Source organism: Meriones unguiculatus, chromosome 11 (assembly GCF_030254825.1).
Source record: "Meriones unguiculatus strain TT.TT164.6M chromosome 11, Bangor_MerUng_6.1, whole genome shotgun sequence".
Lineage (NCBI taxonomy): Eukaryota > Metazoa > Chordata > Mammalia > Rodentia > Muridae > Meriones > Meriones unguiculatus.
Genome location: NC_083359.1, coordinates 2898689 through 2921388, shown reverse-complemented (window position 1 = coordinate 2921388; position 22700 = coordinate 2898689). Strand labels below are relative to the sequence as shown.

Genomic DNA, 22700 nt, shown 5'->3' with positions numbered 1-22700 from the left:
CCGGCGGGGAGGCCGGGCCGCGGTCCCCGAGGTGGCGGGCGGCCGCGCGGGGCCGCTGCGCGCCTCCAGTCGCCTCCCTGCAGCCTGGCGGTGGTTCTTCCTCCTCCCCGGCCGTTGTGACCCAGATCTGGGGAGCCGGGGCGCACGGGCGGCCTCGCGGGCGGGCCGGAGCGCGAGGAATGCGGCAGGAGGCCCGCGGACGCCGTCGGGCGGGCCCTTCCCCGGCGGGCCCCATCCCCGGCGGGGCGGCCGGGGTCGCGCGGGAACCCCGGCGCCCACCGCGGGCGTGGGAGGGAAAGGGCCGGGCGGAGGCTGGCGGTGGGCGAGCGCGCCCCGGGGCGTCGCCAGCGCCCTGACCCGGCCGAGGTAGTGTCCCGTGCGTCATCTCCCGGCTGGCATCTGGGCCCTCCCTCCCTCCCTCCCCCGTGGGCCCAGGCTCCCGACGCCCGTCTAGGCGAGCCAGCCAGAGGGACCGGCTGTGCCAGCGGCGCGCAGGCAGGACTGCAGCGCACGCCCGTGGGCGGGACGGACTCCGAGCTTCGGCGGAGCTGCCCCAGGAGAGCCGCGCAGGACCGTCCCGAGCCGGCCCTCCCCCAGCCCACCTCCCCCGCCGCGGCCTCGTCCGCAGCTCACGTCTCCGGGCCGCCGCTGCCCCCGCGCTGTCGCTCCCGTCATGGCGGTCTACCGCCTGTGCGTGACCACCGGCTCCTACCTGAAGGCCGGCACCCTGGACAACATCTACGCCACGCTGGTGGGCACCTGTGGCGAGAGCCCGAAGCGGAAGCTCGATCACGTGGGCAGGGACTTCGCCAAGGGGTCGGTGAGTACGGAGGAGCCACGGGGACCTCTGAGGGTCTCCCCCTGGCATCCTGGCTCCTCCTCCTGTTATTGTTGGTATTGTTATTAGTATTTTATGTGGTTTTTCGAGACAGCGTCTCTCTGTGTAGTCCTGGCGGCCGAGGAACCCTCGCTGTAGACCAGGCTGGCCTTGAACTCAGCGATCGGGCTGCCTCGGCCTCCCGCCGCCGCCCGGGCTGGTCTGCGGGAGCAGGGGGGGCCCGACGCGCCCCTCTGAGTCCCGGCCTCCCGCTGGCTTCCCGCCGCTCCAGGTGCAGAAGTACAAGGTGCGCTGTGAGGCGGAGCTGGGGGAGCTGCTGCTGCTGCGCCTCCACAAGGAGCGCTTTGCCTGCTTCCGCAAGGACCCCTGGTACTGCAGCCGCGTCAGCGTCACCGCCCCCGACGGCACTGTGGTCCCCTTTCCCTGCTACCAATGGATCGAGGGCTACTGCACGGTGGAGCTGCGGCCGGGCGCAGGTAGGCCGGGGCCAGGACTGGGCAGAACCGCTTCTTAGGGCCTAGGAGCGGGGTCTCACCGCGCTCGGGGCAGGGGCTAGGGTCGGGGTTAGGAACGCTGGCGTCCCAGGGAGATGGCGTCTGACCAAGAGCGCCCCTAAAGCCCTGACTTGCAAGGGCCTCCTGGGTACTGTTTAGTGCTCTCGCGGCGCGCCCAGACAGACGCGCGCATGGGCAGGCGCGCGCACTCACAGTCGCGCGCACAGGCAGATGCGCGCACAGGCAGATGCGCGCACAGGCAGACGCGCACAGACAGACACGCACACAGACAGACGCGCGCACAGACAGACGCGCACACAGACAGACGCGCGCACAGACAGACGCGCGCACAGGCAGATGCGCACAGACAGACGCGCGCACAGGCAGATGTGCACAGGCAGACGCGCGCACAGGCAAACTCGCGCGCACAGACAGCAGGCAGCTGACATCCCACAGAACCCCCTGCGCCTCTCCAGAACCTGTCCTTCTGGAACGCAGAAAGGAATTAAGTTACAAGCCGGTTTCATCAGGTGGAAAGCCGCGGGGGTTAGAGAATGGAGCTGCAAACACCCCGCGCCTTGCTTCCTGCTAGCGTTTCTGGGGGGAATGAAGTGTCTGGGAAGTAAGTTCGGCTGTCTTGCTGAGTTTTGGATTTCCAAGATGGCTTGGGGTGAGCCCTTTCTGTCTCCAGGACTGTCTGTTCCACACACAGCTAGGGTTGCTGTGTGTGCGTGCCTGTGTGTGTGTGAAGTGTGTATGTGTGTGTGTGTGTGTGTGTGTGTGTGTGCCTGTTGTGCGAGATGGCGTCCTACCTTAGCGTGAGGCAATGAACATTATTCCGCAGTCTACACTGCACTTTCCATACCAATTCCCACTGATCCTCAGAGCACGTGGCGGCTCTATTTGTTTGGTATTTGTTCAGTAGTTATCAGGCTTGTGCAATGAGCATGACACCAGGCATCACGCCAGACACGGGGGGACACGCAGTGAGTGTGGCGCCACGCCAGACACGGGGGGACACGCAGTGAGTGAGCCGTGACTTGTGCCCTCAAGGAGCGCAGCGTCTGGAGAGGAGGCAAACCTGAGCGCTTGGGAATACGGCTGTGGTTTGGCTGATAATCACCATTCCTCCAAAGAGCTTCAAACCATGATGAGCGCGCACACGCGCGTGGAGGTGGCGCGCTCGGGGCTGCGGCGTCAGCAGCGTGCAGCAGGAAGCGAGCTCGAGAAGAGCCTTCTGTAAAGAGTGGCTCTGAGAAGAGCCTTCTGTAGAGAGAGGCTCTGAGAAGAGCCTTCTGTAAAGAGCGGCTCTCATTCCCCACAGCCAGCACCGTGAGTCAGGACTCTCTCCCCCTCCTTCTGGACCACAGGACGCGGGAGCTGCAGGCCCGGCAGGAGTGCTACCGGTGAGCGCGGCTGACCCTCTGTGCCCATCCTCATTCCCACCGCAGCCTCTCTCAGGCTGTCCCGAGCTCTGAGGTCGGCCAAAACCTCGGGGGCCCAAGGCAGACCCGGATCTGTGCCTAAACTTAACTCCACTCTAACAGTGATCGGGGTCTGGACCCAGAGTACCGCTGTGGGTTACCTGGCCCGGGAGGCAGCTGTGGCTCGGGAGTGTACGGCTGGCCTGCCATTCTCTAGGCCCCAATGCTCAGATAAAACCCCAAAGCCAGCACTTTCCCAACAATGAGCCATTCTCATCCTGCTCCCGCCCCAGGGTACCCAGATCCCCATGCTGGAAGTAAGTCTGGAATTTACCGATCTTCCTGCGCCTTCAGACCCATTGTACTTTGTTTTTGTGAGGTTGGGGTTGGGAAGAGCTTACTACGTGGCCCATCTCGGCCTTCAGGTTGTTGGGTTTCAGGTGTGTGTCACCACCCTGGGTTTATCTCAATCGTAATCTAAGCCATTACTGCTCAGCAGCACAGTGCGGGCTGAGCACACACAAGAGCCCGCCTTCCGCGTCCTAAAAGTCAGCGCCTTCACGGAGAAGCTCCGGGTCTCTGTCACACTCCAGAAAGCAGAAAGCAGCCGTGGGTGCTAAGCCACACTCTGAGAGGCCAAGGATTCTCTGTCCCCATTAACCCCCAGCCTCTGTCCCCTCCTCCGGGCAGCTGGAAGATCTACGCCCCCGGTTTCCCTCGGATGCTGGATGTCAGCAGCTTCGAGGAGATGGAGTCAGACAGGAAATTTGCCTTGACCAAGACAGTACCTTGTGCCGAGCAGGACGACAAGTGAGAGCCAGCGGCTTGGGAGGGAGCGGTGTGAGGAGTGGGGGTCTGTCGAGGTGCCGCACAGAGGTGGGCGGCAGGGCCATGCCAAGCCCGGCTCTGTTCAGGGGCAGAGGAGACAGCGGTGGTGCTGACGTGTTCAGCAGAGGGAAGGGTCGCTCCTGACTGGGGGCAGGAGTGGAGAACTAGGGAACCTGGGGACAGGCTGGAGAAGGAATTCGGGACAGGGACAGGTCCCACTGACGGTCCCAGCCCTGGCCCCGCCTCTCCTCAGCCCTGGGAACCGCTACCTGCCTGGCTTCCCCATGAAGATCGACATCCCCTCCCTACTGCACATGGAGCCCAACATCCGCTACTCGGCCACCAAGACGGCCTCGCTGATCTTCAACGCCCTCCCTGCGTGAGCCCGCCCCTCCCCTTCACGCCTTCCTTCCACCCACGCCCTTCTCCTTGCCCCCACTTCCCCTCCCTCAGGTCTTCAGGGTCCTCCTTTCCCTTTGCCTTGTCCCCTAGTCTCCTCCCTATTCTTCAGGGCGTGGCCCCAGGGACCACGCGAAGCAGGGTAGAGGGGTTCTGCCCGGCAGCCCTGAGGAGGTGAAGCCAGACCGGCTCCGGTTTACTGCAAAGCCCACAGGCTCTGGATGCGTAACCTTGATTTTTTGTTGTTGTTGTTCTTTTTTTGGGGGGGGGTATGGATGGGGGAGACAGGGTCTCTCTATATAGCCCTGCCCATCCTGGAAGGAACTCACTATGTAGCCCAGGCTGGCCTCAAAGTCACAGAGCTGCATCTGCCTCCTGAGTGCTGGGATCACAGGCGTGTGCCAATGTGCCCTGCCTAATGTAAACTTAATTTTTACCTAGTTTCTGGACAAGTGTCTGGAGGAGAAGATGACCCACTCACTCTGACATCATAAGTTTTGCATTATTATTGTTATTATTATTTTAAATGTGTGTGTGTGTCTGTGTGAGTGCATGCCATGAGTGTACAAGTGTCCACGGAGGCCGGAAGATGGCATCAGGTCAGTTATAGGCAGCTGTGAGCAGGTATCGGATCCAGGTATGGGATCCAGGTTCTCTGAGAAAAGCTAATGTCCCGTTAATCACGGAGCCATCTCTCCAACCCCCACTGTAGGCTTTGAAGAAGGCAAGTGATACTATGTTAAAGATAATGCTAAGCCAAAATCTCTCCGTGATGGTCCGTCTGGTAGAGGGAATCTGTGGGATCACCCAGGAGCCATGTGTGCAGTTACGAAGTTGTCAGGGTGGGCAGACGGTGGGTGGGTTTTCAGGGTGGTGTGACCGAAGGGAGGAGTGCAGTTGCCTCGGGATATATGAAGAGGCCAGAGGCCAGCTGGGTCTGGGATGTGTCTAGGTAGAAGCACAGGACTGAAGCAAGCCTGGGAGGTAAGAGAGAGAACAGCAAGTGACTACGGAGTCCCGAGTGGGGACCGCGCCCCTGGGTTCTGTGAGACTCATGCAGAGCTGCACGTGGGGGGATGAGCAACGGGCCTTAGTTTCCTGCACGTGTGTGTCTGCATGATTCTCTCAGAAACGCTCAGTGGAGGAGGGCGTGGAGGGGGGGCAGGCATGGCTGTCTGGGGTAGATGGTGTGTGCAGCAGCCAAAGGTTCCTCCGGCTTCAGGACAGGGACGTCACCCCGAGGAGGGCCCGTGGGGCATCGGGGAAGACAGAGAGTCTGAGAAGGATGCGAAGGTCTGAGCAGGAATGGGTCACCGGCGGGCGGTTCTGAGTTAGGTCAGGCAGCCTCGGAGGAATGCGGGGGTCGGTGGCTGAGGGCTGACCCCAGGCTGTACCGTGAAGGGCGTTTGCGGCAGGCCCCGGCAAAGGGAAAGTGTCTCTTGGCTTATTTGCCTCCTCGGCCTCCAGGACTGAGCTCTTCCAGTTTTTCTCTGCAGCTCAGGCCTTAGGCAGGAGACCCTGAGGCAGCTGGGTGCCTGGGACTGTGGAGGTTTGTGCGGCCCAGCTCTGCCCAGCCTCTACACCCCCGGCTGGGCTCAGCTCTGCCCAGCACCCCCCACCCCCGGGCTGTGCCTAGAGAGTACTCAGCAAGCGAGCAAATACTTAGTGAGCTGTAAGGCCGCGAATCCATGCCCACCCGGCCTTCCTCAGCTGCCCGCTGCACTCTTCAGAGCACATCAGCACCATCACGTAGCTAGCTGTCTTGTAGCTGACCTTGCTACAAGCCTGCCTGTTCTGAGCTCCGTTCCTCTTCCTTTGTCCAAGCCCTGGGGAACAAGCGCCTAAGAGGAGATGGGTGTGTCAGGATGCATAGAGCCTGTCCTTCCCCAGGAACGCACAGCGGGACCGGAAGTAACAGATATGCAGGGTTGTAGTGAAATGCAGGGTCTCCTGAATGCCGCAGGGCATGGGCTTGTGGGGAGTCAGTCAGGCGAGGCTTTAGAGGAACTGGCATCTGAGTCTCACCTAGAGGGCCAGACTGACCTGAGGTAGTAAGATGGAGACTCAGCGGAGACTCAGCTTGAATGAGGCTCTGGAAACAAGATCGTGAGAGCCAATCTTCCCCCCCTCCCCCAACGCTCATAGGTGAAAAAGAAAAACCATAGCCAGGCATGGTGGCGCACGCCTTTAATCCCAGCGCTCGGGGAGGCAGAGGCAGGAGGATCTCTGTGAGTTCGAGGCTAGCCTGGTCTACAAAGTGAGTCCAGGACAGCCAGGACTACACAGAGAAACCCTGTCTAGAAAAACAAAACAAACAACAACAACAAAAACAAAAGAAAATAAGAACCAGGCAGTGTAGTCACCAGGCATGAGCACAGCACACTAGTGGTTGTGCTTGGAAAGCAGGCCGTGGTTGGTCTTGTGTATTGCATAGGGCCGGGAGAGAACACTGCAAAGGCTACAGGAAGGTGCTGGGGTGGGCATCGTGATTGTGACCCCAGGCTTGGTGGCTGGGGCTTTGTCTCACGGACAGAAAGGAGCCATGGAGGGTCGGAGGGAGTTTTAGAAGTCTGAAGAAAGGGCGCACCTCTTCTGGGCACACACTCCCTCCTCCCATGCAGGGAGGGCTGCCTTTGAAGCAGGGCCTCACTCTAGCGCCAGACTTCCCTCCTGTGTGGGTTCTTAGGCAGCTCGCCTTAGGAAATGGCTGCTGATTGTCTCCAGCCTGGAGCACAGGTCTCCTGCTGGCCCCACCGCCAGCTGTCACCACCTTCTGTCCCTCAGATCCCTGGGCATGAAGATTCGAGGTCTGCTGGACCGCAGGGGCTCCTGGAAGAAGCTGGACGACATCAGGAACATCTTCTGGTGCCACAAGACCTTCACCACAGGTGCGCAGAGCCAGCGGGCACCTGTCCTTTGCCATGACCCCCGCTCCCGGCAACTGCTGGATCCCAGTGGGAACCTCCTCAGACAGGACTGGGAGAGACCATAGAGACATCACTGACCCGAGGGACGCCCATTTAAGAAGCCCTGACCTCCGTCAGGGCACTTGACTCCCTTCCTCACCTTACCACCAGATGGTCTGGGGTTTGGGATCAGAGAGAACCTGGTTCTAACCCCAGACCTGCCACTGTCTGTCGGTGTCTGGCATAACTGAAAGTGTAGTCATAGCCCCAGTGTTGTGTTGTTGCTGGGAGGAAAACTGGAGCCGTGACGCGGGGCAGAGGCTGGGCAGGACCAGAGTTTGGAACATAGTTTCCAGACCGTCTGGTTCCCTCTCTTGCCCCCTCCCCACAGAGTACGTCACGGAGCACTGGTGTGAGGACAGCTTCTTTGGGTACCAGTACCTGAATGGTGTCAATCCCGTCATGCTCCATTGCCTCTCCAGCTTGCCCAGCAAGCTGCCCGTCACCAATGACATGGTGGCGCCTCTGCTGGGACCGGACACCTGCCTACAAACAGAGCTAGAGGTGGGTGAGGACCTCAGCAGTGGACATGACAGGAGGGAGGCGGGTTTGTAGCCGTTGCGGACTGTGGCTGTAGAGAAGAGGTGGCATGGTCCAGGTCTGGGCCCCATCCACAGGGGAGGCCTGTCTGTCTGTCAAGAACAGATAGGGGGGAGAGCCAGGTGGGTCCTGGGGTTATTGAGGCCTGTTTTAGGGTCTGAGAGATCCCAGGTGTTGAAGCCAAGATGGCTGCTTTAGGACAGGCTGCCGAGAGTGGCGTAGCAGAGAGGATTCCAAAGGATGGGAACTGAGGATGTGGAGCAGTTGGCGACCTGGTCTCTGGTGACAGCCAAGCCCTCAGACATTCTCCGAGGCTGGGGCTGTGGCTGTAGACTCACTGTGTGTTGCTTTTGCTGTTGTTGGATACGCTGAGGTCAGAGGAGGGGATTCCTTCTGAGCTGAGGGAGTAGGACGAACAAGGTATGGGGGGAGGAGCAGAAGCTGGCCTGTGCAAGCCCAGAGGCCAGGGGAGGGATTGCACAATGGCAGACTCAGCTAGACCTCATTCCGGACATTCTGGGAAGGGTGCGGTACGCAGCATCATCGGCCCTTAGTGCAGGCAGCAAGAATTGCTGAATCTCGAACTGGGGACCTCAGAGAGAAAAAGAGGGACACGGCGGGGTGGGGTGGGGGGCAGAGGGCTTGTTAAATCTCCGTGTGCCTTCTCCAGAGGGGCCACATCTTCCTAGCGGACTACTGGATCCTGGCGGACGCCCCTGTCCATTGCCTAAACGGCAGCCAACAGTACGTGGCCGCCCCGCTCTGCCTGCTGTGGCTCAGCCCGCAGGGGGCGCTGCTGCCCGTGGCCATCCAGGTGAGCGCGGGGGAGGGCTCCCGGGGCGGGGCGGGGCGCGGCTGACCCGGCTACCGCGCGGGAGGCTCGCCTCACTGCTCCCGCACAGCTCAGCCAGACCCCGGGGCCGGAGAGCCCCATCTTTCTGCCCACTGACTGCGAGATGGACTGGCTGCTGGCCAAGACGTGGGTGCGCAACTCCGAGTTCCTGGTGCACGAGAACAACACGCATTTCCTGTGCACGCATCTGCTCTGCGAGGCCTTCTCCATGGCCACCCTGCGTCAGCTGCCGCTCTGTCACCCCATCTACAAGGTCGGCGGGGCGCGGGGTCGGCGCTGAGGGGCGGCCCGCGGCCTGCCCGGACCCCGGCTCACGCGACCTCGTTCCCCTGGCAGCTGCTGCTTCCCCACACTCGCTACACGCTGCAGGTGAACACCATCGCCAGGGCCACGCTGCTCAACCCGGAAGGCCTCGTGGACAAGGTGCAGCCTCCCCGCCGCGACCCTAAGGCCCCGCCCACAAGCTGTGCCACAAGCTGTGCTCCCTAGACCCTTGCCTAATCCTCGCCCGCCTCTTCCTAGAAGCTGTTTGCCCCTCCCCTAGGCCTTGACCCAGGCTGGCCAATGCCACCCCACCCATGGGCTAGACCCCGTCGAAAGTAGGTTTTATGGGCAGGCGGCCTTAGCCCAGCCCTGCCCCCAGCTGACCACGAGGTTCCGTCCCCCAGCGTAGTCATTCTGTGGTTATCAAAGCCTCACAGTCCCCCTCCCATGCACACAGTAGGTCCTCAGCTGCGGGATAAATCGCACGTGCTGACCCACTTGTGCCAGCCGGTCTCCCGGCCCTCGGGTGGGGTGCGGGCCAGCTTGGGAAGCCCAGCTGTGTCTGTGTCCCCAGGTGACGTCCATCGGCAGGCGCGGCCTCATCTACCTCATGAGCACAGGGCTGGCCCACTTCACCTACACCGACTTCTGCCTCCCGGATAGCCTGCGAGCTCGCGGTGTCCTGGCCATCCCCAACTACCACTACCGCGACGACGGCCTGAAGATCTGGGCGGCTATTGAGAGGTGGGGGCGGGGGCGGGGGGTGCTGAAGTCTCCTGCTGCCGAGGTCTGCGGGCCCAGTCTGCGGGCCCACGGGGCAGCGCGGGCTCGAGCGTGGAGGCTTGGGCTCTAGGTGTTCTCAGACTCCCGAGAACAGGCGCTGGCAGGCAGGTTTCCGGTGAGAGCTCCCCAGCCCCCCAACCCCCCCACCCCCCCATCCCCCGCCTTGTCCAGAGGACTCAGGTTGGGCTCGCTGAGGTAGGCAGGGCGTCTTCCTCCTGGCTGCTGACCAGGAAGGGAGGGGAACACGGTGTAGACTCTGCTCTTCATGGCCTCCCAGGGAGGAGACTCAAAACGTCCTTGATTTGGAGAGTGGGGGGACTTTCCGTTGTTGTTTGTTTTGGTTTGCCAGACAGGGTTTCTCTGTGTAGCCTTGGCTGGCCTGGACTCCCCTTGTAGACCAGGCTGGCCTTGAACTCACAGAGATCCGCCTGCCTCTGCCGCCAGCGCCCAACTAGAGAGGGAGAGAGGTGAGGACGGAAGCGAGTCAGCGGTTCCAGCCGGATCTGGGGGTCATATTGAACTCATCGTTCATCTTTCAGGACTCTTGGTGGCCGGCACTGGCCTCTCCCCTCCCCGAGCATCTGTGGGCCTCAGAGTCCGGCCTAGGCTCGTGCTCACTCCAGGGGCAGCAGCATTTTTTCCCTTGCAGGTTCGTCTCAGAGATCGTGGGTTACTATTATCCCAGCGACGCGTCCGTGCAGCAGGACTCCGAGCTGCAGGCCTGGGTGGGCGAGATTTTTGCCCAGGCGTTCCTCAGCCGGGAGAGCTCAGGTATCCCCCTGTCTTTACCCACACCACCCACAGCTCTTGATAATCCAGTTCTCATCCGCACCTACCTCTACCTCCATTAATCAGTTCTTATTCCTGAAATCCACACTATTACCTGCTGCGGGGGATCGAACCCAGGACCTCACTCATGCTAAGTGAGGGCTCTACCGCTGAGCTTCGTCTCTGAGAGCCACACCACGCTGTCCTATTTAACTGCTGAGGGGGGATTCTAAACCGGTTTGGACTATTTCTGAAGCTGTTGCTTTTCAACCCTGGCCCTGTGGTTCCTCCGCCTTACGTAACTTATTTGCTGTCCAGCACGCAGCGGGGCCACCTCTGACTTTAGCAGACTCTGGAGCTCTCTCTCCTATGCTTCTGTAATCATCTTGCTGGGTGGTCATGCGAGCCACTGAACCCCACCCCCTCCCGTAGTCACGAGCTTCTCCCTGGGGTGATTGGTCTTGCTGCGCCTGGCTCCTGGTTTACGCTGCTCCTCACCGAAGCCATGGCTGGCGCCTCCCTGCCTTCCCCTCCAGCTTCTGTTCCTCAGTACAGTGCCAAGCAGAGGGCAGTGCCACACCGCCCTCCCTCCCTCAGCCTTCTCTCAGTCCGGAGATGTGGCCTCTTGCTCCCTGGTAATCCTCCTAACTCCTGGCCAGCCTGGCTCCACGACTCCTCTCTACACACCCCTAATTGGAGGAACCTTTCTGTGGCTCCTCCTTAGCACAGTTCCAGACTCAGAAGTCCCAACACGGGCCTTCCCAAAGGACCTCTCTCTTCCAATGTCTTTCCTGTCTCTGTCTCTCTGTCTCCTCTCTCCTCTGTCTCTCTATCTCTCTGTCCCTCTCCCATTGTTTTGAGGCAGGAACTCACCATATAGACCTTACTAACCTGGAACTCTGTGTAGACCAGGCTGTCCTTAACCTCACAGAGCTCCGTCTGCCTCTGACCCCGAGTGCTGGGATTAAAGGTCTGTGTCACCATGAACTGCTGTTTTTTTAAGCTTTGTTTGTTTGTTTGTTTGTTTGTTTTTGAAACAGAGTTTCTGTGTGCTGTCCCGGCACTCACTTTGTATACCAGGCTGGCCTCCAACTCAGATACCCGCTGGCCTCTGCCACCCACGTGCTGCCATGACTGTCTATTTTTTTCTATATTTGTTTGCTTGGTCTGTGTGTGCAGGGGCACAACGGTGCATGTGTGGAAGTCAGAGGTCACTTACAGGATCAGTCCCCTCCTTCCCCTGTATGGGTCCCGGGGACTGGGCAGCAGGTGCCCCTAACCGCGGAGCCTCTGCTTGCATTAAAGTGGCTCAAATGTCCATCTACCAGTTTCCCTTACCCTGGCCTGGGTCTCCTTGGTAGGCGGGTGGCTATTTAGCTGGCTGATTGCTTCTGGTGGCTACTCGGGGGAGGTCTGACTGGGGAAACCCAGGAACACGGTAGTTTCAAGTCCCCTCTAGACAGAACAACAACGGCAGCCCTATCCAGAGGGGACTTTGTATTTTTTTTTAATCTTTTAGACAAAAGTTTTCAAACACATAGCATACAAATAAACACTGTTTCACCCACCCACCCACCAGATTCTATAATGGCTGACATTTTGCCATATTTGGTTAATCCGTTTGGAGTTTGTTTGATCTAGACAGCATCTTACTATGTAGCCCTAAGCTGGCCTGGAACTGGACGTGTAGACCATGCTAGCTCAGGCTTCTAAATTACAGAGATCTGCCTGCCTCTGTCGCCCTACTGAATCAAAGGCATATGCCAGCCACACCCGGCCCACAGACCCCTTTCTGTAGCTCTGAGGATCAAATCCTGGGCTTCCTACATGGACGGCAGCTGTTGTACCACTGAGCTTGGCCGTATACTTAGCAAAGTTGTCAGTATGCATCAGCCTCAGCCTCCATCCAGTACAACTCTTCATTCCCCATCTGCCCTGTTTCCCTGCATTGATGCAACCGAGCCAGGAGCCAGCCAAGGACCACGTTTTATTTAAGCTTTGAAGACTTTTAACTTAAAGCAGCATTTTGCGGAGATTGTTTGTTTTGACAAGGTCTCACCATGGTCCTTACTGGTCTGGAGCTCTCTACATAGACCAGGCTGGCCTCAAACATTCAGAGGCCTGCCTGCCTTTTCCTTCCTTGTGTGAAGGCTGAGGGCACGCGCCACCATGCCTGGCTCGCTGCTTTTTATAATTACATAACCTGTCGTCATGGAAAAGCCCAGGCTCTGGCTGGAGAGTGTGTCACCTTAGACTATCTAATTCCTTTCTCTTGCGTGGCCCATTTTGTTCCTGTCTCGTGTAGTTTTTGTAAACCAAAAGGAATGTGTAAGGGCTGCACATTTTTGGCGAGAATATTTCTCAGGTCTTTGTGGCATGTGCTTTGCATCACATTGAGAGACACCTGATGTCAGCTTGTCTCAACATTAACAAGGCCAGGAGTGATTTCTAGGTTAAGGTGATGACAGCCAGATCTCTCTCAGATATTTTAAAGGCTGACCTTTTCCTGTGTTTTGCAAACTCACTGTTAATCATGATCCTAGCTGTTTCTTTCCCTTGGCGTTTGTTTAAGACTCAAATTGAGGTGGGCACAGCGGCTCACGCCTGTAATTCCAACACTCAGGGTGGCAGAGGCAGGTGGATCTCTGTGAGTCTAGCCTGTTCTACAAAGCGAGTCCAGGACAGCCAAGATTACTTAGAAAAATCCTGTCTTGAAAAACAAAAAAAAAAAAAAAAAAAAAAAAGAGAGAGAGAGAGAGAGAGACCCAAATTGAGGTTTGTTTACTGTGGGTTCAGTCCCCCTCTTTATTAAACTTGCTTATGAGGCTGTAAACTACACCACTTTCAGATCGACACCAGCTCTTCCAGCCAGCTCAGACGACTCTAGATTCTAATTTAAAAACATACGCATTGAGCTGCCGCCTGCACCAGGCTTTTGCGTCTCGAGGGGCGGGAATAAACGCTGTGGAAGGCCCTGTGGCCTGTGGAAGGCCTTCCTTGGCTCCTGCATCACGTCTTTATTTACTTCTGGTTTAGACAACCAGCTAGGATGGAAAGCACAGAGAAGACTACCCGCTCCGGGCCGATGCCGGGTCCTCCGTCCCAGCCTCCCTCCCCTCAGCTCTAAGCCTCGGAGAAGTCTGACTCGCATTCCTTTCATCTTCCCTGGGTGGTTAATCTCTTACTGTCTGCATCAGTGCCCTGCACTGTGCCAGCGGCTTCCCCTTCCGTGTCCCCTCTCCCAGCCTCTTGCTGCTCACTCCTAAGGCCTGCAGGGTAACTCCCCTGACAGTGCCCAGAAACCCGGAAGAGACTCATTTCCCCTGCCCTATCACAACCGTAGTTTCAGTCAGGTTCCCTCCTGGTCCCCTCACCTACCCCATGTCCCATGCCTTGCCACTCCTGTTTCTAACCATCTACCCACTTCATTCTGCCAACAGTTAGAAGGCTCCTAGTATGTATTAAGTACCGTTCTAGATTTGGGGTTTAGCAGGGAGCAAACGGACGGAGCTGTGTTCTTAGTGGGGCTTGACGTACTTTGGGGGAGATGGTGATCATCGACGAATGTGTCAGGTGGCTATGAATGCTGGGAAGGAAAGCAGAATCTTGTTAGAGATATTTCATACAGATAGCCAAGGAATGGTTGACTGGGGAGGTAGAGCTTAAGAGGTGAGCGAAGGGGTTGAGGGAACTAGCTGTGTGGACTCTTGGGGTGAGACTCCGGCAGCGGTACTGGGCTCGGTACACCAGCGTGCTTGAGGAATATGTCAAAGGCCTCCGGGGGAGCCAGAGCAGGGTAAGTAAAGGGAAGAAAAGTTGGGAAGGGAGCAAGGAGCTGGCAAAGTGGGTGACAGGGGACTCTCTAGAAGGTTCTAGTGGTGTGTGTATGTGTGCGTGTGTGTATAATCCAGGCCTTGTATGTTGCTATACCCACCTCCAACCCCTGATTTAGCCCCACAAAGGACAAAGGTGGAAGTGACAGGATTCACCCAGGAGAGATGGAAGTGACTGAGAACATGGTGGGCATCTGGAAGTCCTTGCTGACATGTATGGTGTGAAATAAGAGGGGCTGTGAGCAAATAGGTTTAGGTCTAAGCAACTGGCTACAGCACACAGTTGTCAGCTGGGGGGCAGCGCACACCTTTGATTCCAGTGCCCCGGAGGCTTTTGGATCTCTGTGAGTTTGAGACCAGCCTGAATTATAAATCAAGTTCCAGGGCAGCCAGGCTCACACAGAGAACCCTGCCTCAAGACAAACAAACAAACCAACAAACCAACAAACCAGGACTGCTGTCATGCCAGGGGTGGTGGCACATGCCTTTAGTCCCAGCACTTCTGAGGTGGAGGCAGGTGGATCTCTGAGTTTGAGGCCAACTGGCCTAGTGAGTTTCAGAACAACCAGAGCTGTTTTACTACAAGAGACCTTATATTAAAAAAACAAAACAACAACCAAATAATACATTGTCCATCTGAGAGGGATCAGTTCCATGAATAAAGCCATGGACTTGGATGAGGTCAGTGTGGTGCACAGAAAGGAAGATGGAGGGCTGAGCCTGACAATACTCCTGTCTGCTAGTCACTTATTGACTGATCTGTGTGCTCTGGGACACGGTCTCACAGATCTCAGGTTGTCCTTAAGTCAATAAGTTCAAAATAAGCTACTTTGACATGATTTTCCGCCTCCACCGTGGAATGCTGGGATTACAGCCATGTGCCGCCAACGCTGGGTGTATGCTGTGCTGCATAGAGGTTTATGTACCCTAAAACAAAAGAAAAAGCTTGTCCAGGCCTGGTGGCACATGCCTCTGAGCCCAGCTCTTAGGAGGCAGAAGTAGGCTCACTCTGTGAGTTCAAGGCCAGTCTGATCTACAGAGGGGAACCAGGACAGCCAAGGCTCTGTTACACAAAGAAACCCTGCCTCAAGGGAAACAAACAAAAACCAATGAACCCGGGCCCTCTGCCATTATGTATTTTCTTTTTTTAATTTGTTCTATTTATTTTTTTTTGTTCTATGTGTTTTGTGTGTGTTGTGTATGAAGCGTTGGGTGTGAGTAAAGGCCTGGGTACCATGTTGTACGTGGGAGGTCAGAGGACAACTTGGAGGAATCGCTTCTCTCCTTTCGCCGTGTGTGGCAGGTGGAGGTGGGCGTGGGGATGGCGGGGGGGGGGGTACTGTCAAACTCAGGTTGTCAGGCTCTGTAGCAAGGTCCTTCACTCACCTTGCTGGCCCTTTTTGTTTGGTTTTATTGACGCGGGATCTCACTGCAGTGCCCCAGCAGCTCTGAGCTGAATTCCAGCCGTCCTGCTTCAGTCTCCCAGGTCAGATGTGACCTCTGCGCCTGGCCTCTGTGACCTCTCCTCATTTAAGCCTCACCTGTCCTCCCACGCAGGACTCCTCCTCTTCTCAGGATGCTGCAGCCCCCAGCTCTGGTTTCTGTCCCTGTGTCCTCTCTTGGTCCCGAGCTTTTTCTTTAATCTTTTTTCTGCCTTCCCCCCCCTGTGCTCTGTGGTCAGTTGTCTCTCCTGCTAAGCAGAGGCCACCTTGCTAGTGGACTGGCAAGGATGTTGATAATGATGACATGAGTAGCGTCAGATCATTAAGCTCTACTGTGGGCTAGAGAGGAAGTGGCAACGGGGTGCCTTCCGGGGCAGAGATAGGCAGCTTGGCGAGGCTCTGTCTGGAGCCCAGTTTTTCATCATTTCCCGGTCTCTCGACCGGATCCTATCCGATGCCCTTCAGAGGCCAGAGGTCGTGGTGGTGGCCATCCCATGGCTGATTTTAGTCTGAGGATGGTTGCAGTCAGTCTGGCCTTCTGTCTTCCCTCTCCCCTTGCAGTGAACCCCTGCGCTCAGAAGCTCCCAGGAATCCGCCCGCATTCACACCCTCTTCCTTTCCTCTCCACACCCAGGCTTCCCAAGCCGGCTGTGCACCCCGGCCGAGCTCGTGAAGTACCTCACTGCAATCATCTTCAACTGCTCCGCCCAGCACGCCGCGGTCAACAGTGGGCAGGTAAGCCTGGGAGGGCAGGCGGAGGGGCGCTGGGCCACCAAGGTGCTCAGTTCCACAGGCCTATGAGGTGGCAATGGACTTGAGGTCAGAGTTCTGCTTGAGCGAGTGGGTGGCTCGGGGTTGGGGTGGAATTGCCGTCACCATCGGGGTTGGAGTGGTGACTGGGTGGATGGAGGACGAGTGCCAAGAGATGGCTGGGTGGGGTCGCAGCTGGTTACACCGCGACCTCTGGAAGCTCCAGTTGGGAGCAGAGCTTGACCTTGGCAAGAGCTGGCTGCACAGAGCATCAAGTTGAGGGCATGCCAGCCCAAGGCCTTTGTCTAGGACTGCCTCCTCCCTGGGTTCTCCTCCCTCCACGGCGACTGGTTCTACCCACTCTCTGGGCTTGTGGAACTTCTGGGACTTCCCATGGTCTTCCCCTTTCTAAATCCTGAGATCTGGGATGGTTGAGGTGGAATGAGGAACGATGGAGAGGATGCTCAAACATGCCCACCCAGGGTGCGGGGTGTCTCCACAGCATGACTTTGGGGCCTGGATGCCCAATGCGCCGTCATCCATGAGGCAGCCTCCACCTCAGACCAAGGGGAGCGCAACGATGGAGAGTTACCTAGACACCCTCCCGGAAGTGAACACCACCTGTAGCAACCTTCTCCTCTTCTGGCTGGTCAGCCAGGAGCCCAAGGACCAGGTGTGTGCATGCATGTGTGGGGCAGAGTGGGCGTCACAGGCCTGGGCAGTGACGTGGTTACAGAAGGAGGGCTGCTGGCTGCTTGCTGGGATTTATGTCCGCTGCTCAACTGCCTTGAGAGTCTTTTTGTCTTCCCAGGAAATGATACTTGATCGCCAAGGACACACATAAAAAGAAGCAAATGCCACTTTAGTGGCTGAGTATGATTTTTATGTAACTTACAAATTATCCGTCTATATCCATCTATGGGTCCGTCCATCCATCCATCCATCCAATCATGCATTCATCCATTAACCACTCATTAATTCACCCAAGAACGAACATGGGGTTCCTCCCACATGCCAGCATAGTGCGTGATGCTCTGTACATAAAGCTGAGTGAGATGCCACCGCCACCTTCTTGATGCCTTCACGTGATGCGCAGGTGGATGAAGAGCGACAGGAGAGTGTGGTAGGAAGTGCTCACGTAGTAATCCTCCGTTCAAGATCACTTTCTGAGCACCCATGGCATTCCAGGCACGGGTGGCAAGCAGTGCACCTTGGTGTTCTGCAACAGAGGCAAGGAGAGGGCTTTGTGGAGCCTCCGTGGCTTGGGAAACCTGCGGGGCAAGTAGAGCTTGGCAGATGGAGGAGGGGCAGAGCTGGTTTCTAGGCAGAGGGAGGGGCAGCCGGGAGTGGAAGGGAGAGTCTAGCTGTGTGTCCTTAGGATCACGGAGGTTCAGGGCAGTGACACGGCAGGGCAGGGTGACGAGCCAGATAGGACTTAGCATAGTATTTATTCCGGGGACAATGAGGCCACTCAGACTTTTAAAGTAGAAGTGACATGACTTAATCTCCTTCAGGAAGGGTGTTCCTGTGGCGCTGTGAGAGGGACAGGATTGCAGAGAGGAAATGAGGCAGCTAAGGAGTTTAGGCCAAAGTGAGCAGCAATTGAATCACCAGTTTCCAGCATGGCCATTCACGCAATGTCTTACCCCATCATGGCGCTCTGCCTTCTTGATCGCCTCCAGGCCAGGGTCATGTGTCCCCTGGGAATGCCCCATTTCTCAAGTTTGGATTTATCTGGTACTAGAGACACCAACATTGCAGGTTTCTTTATTATTTTTTTAATCTCTCTAGCAACTTTTTTCTTTCTTTAACTCTTTGTTGTTTGTTTTGTTTTTGTTTTTTGAGTCTCTTTATGTAGCCTCCTGGCTGCCCTGGACTCTCTTGGTAGGCCAGGCTGGCCTCTAGCTCACAGAGATCCTCCTGCCTCCGCCTCCCAAGTGCTGGGATTAAAGCTGTGTGCCACAACACCTGTTTCTTTACATTTTCTTTTTCTTTCTTTCTTTCTTTCTTTCTTTCTTTCTTTCTCTCTCTCTCTCTCTTTCTTTCTCTGTTTCTTTCCTTCTTTCTCTCTCTTTCTCTCTCTCTCTTTCTCTCTCTTTCTTTCTTTCTTTCTTTCTTTCTTTCTTTCTTTCTTTCTTTCTTTCTTTCTTTCTTTCTTTCTTCTCTTTTTTTTGGAGTTGGAGAGATGGCTCAGAAGTTAGAGCCCTATCTGCTCCTCCAGAGGACTCAGGTTTGGTTCTAGCACCTCCACGGAGGCTAACAACGGTCTGTAACTCCACTTTCAGGGAATCCAACATCTTTTCTGGCCTCTATGGGCACCAAGCATGCGTGTGGTATACATACATACATAGATGTAGGCAAAACACTCCTACATATAAAAGAAACATAAATTAATCTTTTTAAAATGTTTATTTTTGAGACAAGTTTCTTAATGTTTCCAAGGCTGGCCATGACCTCCTGGGTTCAAGCCCTCATCCTGTTTCAGCCTCTAGAGAAACCAGGACTATAGGCTGGTACCTGGTTCAACTTGTGTGTGTGTGTGTGTGTGTGTGTGTGTGTGTGTGTATGAAATGGATTGAACCTAAGGCTTAAGTACACCTGGACCCTTCCTAGCAACTTTATGTAAACTACATTTATGCATTGATTTCTCGGATAGGGTGCACGTGCCTGGGCACGTGAGTGCAAGTCAGAGGACCACTTTCAGGGTCAGTGCTCTCCGGCTACAAGGGCCCAGGAGGTCAAAGTCATGTCAAGCCCTTATCTACTGGTCCATCTCTCTGAGCCTTTCCTAGCAAGTTTTAACCATCTTCTCCTCTGAAGACCATAGGAACTTACCCTCTGCTGTTCCCGAGGACTGAGGGCTGTTCCCAAAGGGAGGGTCATTAGGAGGCCCTTTCCTCAGAAGCCAGGAGCTGACTACAACAGTAGCTGTAGCTGCGAGGATCCAACCCCTTTCTCAGTCGTTGGATCAGATCTGAAGTATAGCTTCTTAAAACAAAGCTAGTAGCCAGGCCGTGGTCACACACCTTTAGACCCAGCCAGGGCTACACAGAGAAACCCTGTCTCAAAACAAACTAACAAACAGAAAAAGCGATAGCATGCCTTTACTCCCGCACTAGGGAGGCAGAGGGCAGGTGGGGCTCTGAATTCGAGACCAGCCTGGTCCACGCAGTGAGTTCCAGGACAGCCAGGACTACACAGAGAAACTCTGTCTTGGAAGAACCAAAATAAATAAATAATATGAAGTGAGTAAGCAGCTACATTTAAGACGCCTGGCATGTAGTGCTGGTGAACCTCTCTGGGGGAGAAAGTTGAGGTTCAGAAATTGGATAGCTTGTTTAGCTCACAAAGCAACTGTGACGGCCTTGAGCTGAGTCCGTCACGCCTTTGTGCTCTGCTCCTTTTCATATTATACTACAGTTTCAGAAATTAGGTATCAGTGTGATAAATAAAACATAAAGCTGTAATTTTTTTTTATTTTAAGACAGGTCTTTATGTAGCTCTGGCTGTCCTGGAACTCACAGAGATCCTCCTGCCTCTGCCTCTGCCTCTGCTGGCATTAAAAGAGTGTGCCACCGTGCTGTATCTTTTTGGAATGTAATTTAAAATGTTTGTATGGGTGTGGGCACATGTATGTGTGAGTGCCCACAGAACCTGGAAGAAGGCGCCAGGCTCTCTGGATCTGGAATGACCTGGGGTGTGAACTGCCAGATATGGGTGGTGGGAACCCAGTGCTCTGTGGTCTTAACCACTGGGCCCAGTTCTGCCATTTTTTTTTAAGCCAATAATAAATCAGGTGTGGTGGTTTATGCCTGTAATTCCAGAGGCTAAGTCAGGAGGATTGTTGCAAGCTTGAAGCCAGCCTGGGCTATTCGGTGACTTCCAGGCCAATCTGAGCTACAGGGTGAGACCCTGCCAAGAAAACAAACAAACAAAAAAAGACTATCAATATAAAGAAATTATAAACAATTCTTGACATTTTGGTTGTGAGTCTAGCTTTCAACAGGTGCACCATCTCTCCAGACCAACAATTCTAATCAAGAAGAAGAAAAAAAGAACATAAATAAGCATTAGGGATGGGAAAGGGAAAGGGGAAGTCACAGAGAAAGTTTTCAAAATTGTAAGACTATACTGCTTACAGTTTAATTGAATTTGGAAACCTGGACGAAACAGTGATTTTCTAAACAGTAGCTGAAAACCATACATGAGGGTTAGGAGTGGCGGTACAGGTTGGCAATCCCAAAGAGTCACACACTCAGGTCTGGGATCTGAGGCTCGGGACACGCCACCACACCCAGGTCCTTTGTCAAAGTTGTGGAGAGGACAGGAAGGGGCGGAATCTTCCCGGATCAAGGGAGCCGGATTCTCTGGCGAGCAGAGGCTGTCACCTTAGGGAGGTGGACCTCATTAGAGGGCTCCAGTCCCCGGGTCACACTCGGCACCCTCCGGACCCTCTAATTTGGCCACGATAAGCCTCAATGTCCTTATCTATATCTGATAAGAGAGCCCTCTCTTAAGGGTTGTTGCGTGGTTGTGAGGGCTCACGTAAAGTCCTCACGAGCAGCTGCTATCAGGAAAGCAAGATTATACCCTCCTCTACCCAGTGCCAGCGTTCTCAAACTCGTATCGGCTAATAAAGGCAAGCACTGCGCAGTAGACTGCCAGGTGCCACGAGGGCTGGTTCACCTTACGAGGTTCAGCAACATTGCTTGCTCCATCAATACTGGGCATAATTAGCCCAGCGTAGGCTGAAAAAGCCTGTGATCAGTGCAAACAGCCATTACTAAGAAAAGCTGTTTCAAATGAACCCTTCCTCAAGGAATTAAAACATGTCTTTGTTTGTTTGTTTATGTTCTGTCTTCTTGAGACAAGGTTTCTCTGTGTAGCCCTGGCTGTCCTGGAACTCGAGTTGTAGACCAGGCTGGCCTCGAACTCATGGAGATCTGCCTGCCTCTGCTTCCTGGAGTGCTGGCATTACAGGAGTGTAACACCATGCCAGGCAACTTGAGGTGTTGTGAAACTAGGAATGGCGTGGGCTTTTGAAACCTCAAACCCCACCCCAAACAAGGCCACACCTCCAAACCCTTCCAAAACTGTTCCAGCAGCTGGGGAGCAAGCATTCAAACATGTGAGCCTGTGGGGCCCGTTCTCATTCGGAATCCCGCTGCAGTGACTGCTGGGCTGGTGTGATTTGAAGGGCTCACGTTCCCCGTGGCGGTACCTGATTCATGTCTCTAGATAACATCTCGGCTGTATTTGTTGATGTGTGAACCCTCATTACTCGCCCTATCTCATCTTGAACCTCTTCCTAATGTCTCGACCTGTTTTCTCCCAGAGGCCTCTGGGCACGTACCCAGATGAGCACTTCACAGAGGAGGCCCCACGGCAAAGCATTGCAGCCTTCCGGAACTGCCTGGCACAGATCTCAAGGGACATCAGGGAACGAAACCAGAGCCTGGCACTGCCCTATGCCTACTTGGACCCTCCACTCATCGAGAACAGTGTTTCCATCTAAGGCCCGCTGTAAACCATTCCAGAGGAAAGGAAGAAGTTCCAGCTTGGGCCTTCCAGTTTCTTCCATCCTCTCCATCCTCAGTCTGAACCGTCTCCCCTGCCCAAGGGACCAAGATGGCCTTGACGTTATATAAATGAGCAGTGTTTAAGTGAAAGCCGCTAACTGAAATCAAATGCACAATAGCCCCCTTAAAAAGGAACCCCTTTCCTTGCCTTCCTCCCACACAGGGAGGCCGGGCCTGAGTGACCAAGCCCCGCTTCCACACCGGCCTTGAACCCACCCGTTTCCGGGCGAGAGCTCTTTCTCCAAGTCCAGGACACCTACATCCAGCTTCCATTTTTAAACTGGAGTGGAAGGGCTGCCTGCCGCCCCCTTTGCTCCTGGTGTCTTAAGGGGGGGGGGGGGAGAATCCCAGCCCAGTTTACCTGGGTGTAGGTACCATTTCTGAGCCGGAACTCTGGCCTGGGCGTGTGTGCAGGCTCTCCCCGGCTCTCCTCCCACCCGCTCTCCTCCTATTGTTCGTTTTTGTCTTTGAGCCCAGTGACTTCAATAAAAGCTGACGTATTTGGCTCCCATTTCCTTTTGTTTTGGTGATGGTGATGATGATGGCATGGGGTGTACTGTCGTGGGGGGTGCAGAAGAGCAAGAGTGAGTCCGTGGGCCATCTGTTAGGAGACAGGCCCCTTCTCAGCTCACTCTCGTTCCTTTACCTCCTGGAGTGAGTCAGGGAGGGAAGGACTAGCTGGACCCAAATGATTGGCAGGGAGAAACTAGGCATTTTGCAAAGCCTCCGACCCCAGGTTCCGGGCCTGGCGCTGTTGTTGCTGCTCCTGAGTTACTTGGCTGAGTTACCTGCAGAAGCGTTATCTCCAGGCTTCGTGGAGACAGTCCAGAGTCCTCTGCTTCTGTGTCCCAGAAGCTGAAGTTACAGTGACAAGGACACCCACCGGGGTGTCTGAGGAACTCGGAGAGGTGCTGCTGACGAGTTGAATGTCGCTGAGGC

The 22700-nt window shown here is 55.6% G+C and overlaps 1 protein-coding gene across 1 annotated transcript; it reads left to right on the top strand.

The window, feature by feature from the left end:
* Positions 1 to 485: 485 nt before the first annotated feature.
* Positions 486 to 22272, top strand: Aloxe3 (arachidonate lipoxygenase 3). The gene is made up of 15 exons (XM_021642510.2): positions 486 to 820; positions 1110 to 1314; positions 2657 to 2738; positions 3447 to 3566; positions 3838 to 3963; positions 6768 to 6871; positions 7281 to 7453; positions 8160 to 8303; positions 8392 to 8595; positions 8679 to 8765; positions 9181 to 9350; positions 10039 to 10160; positions 16067 to 16167; positions 16685 to 16855; positions 21518 to 22272. The coding sequence occupies exons 1-15, from the start codon at positions 674 to 676 to the stop codon at positions 21695 to 21697; spliced, it is 2136 nt and encodes a 711-aa protein (XP_021498185.1). The 5' UTR covers positions 486 to 673; the 3' UTR covers positions 21698 to 22272.
* The last annotated feature ends 428 nt before the right edge of the window (positions 22273 to 22700 follow it).

Excerpts from the sequence above, each read along its gene's own strand:
- Aloxe3 (XM_021642510.2), top strand. The coding sequence starts at position 674 with ATGGCGGTCTACCGCCTGTGCGTGACCACCGGCTCCTACCTGAAGGCC. Across the intron at positions 3,964-6,767 it reads ATCTTCAACGCCCTCCCTGC|ATCCCTGGGCATGAAGATTC; the intron begins GTGAGCCCGCCC and ends TCTGTCCCTCAG. Across the intron at positions 16,168-16,684 it reads CCGCGGTCAACAGTGGGCAG|CATGACTTTGGGGCCTGGAT; the intron begins GTAAGCCTGGGA and ends GTGTCTCCACAG.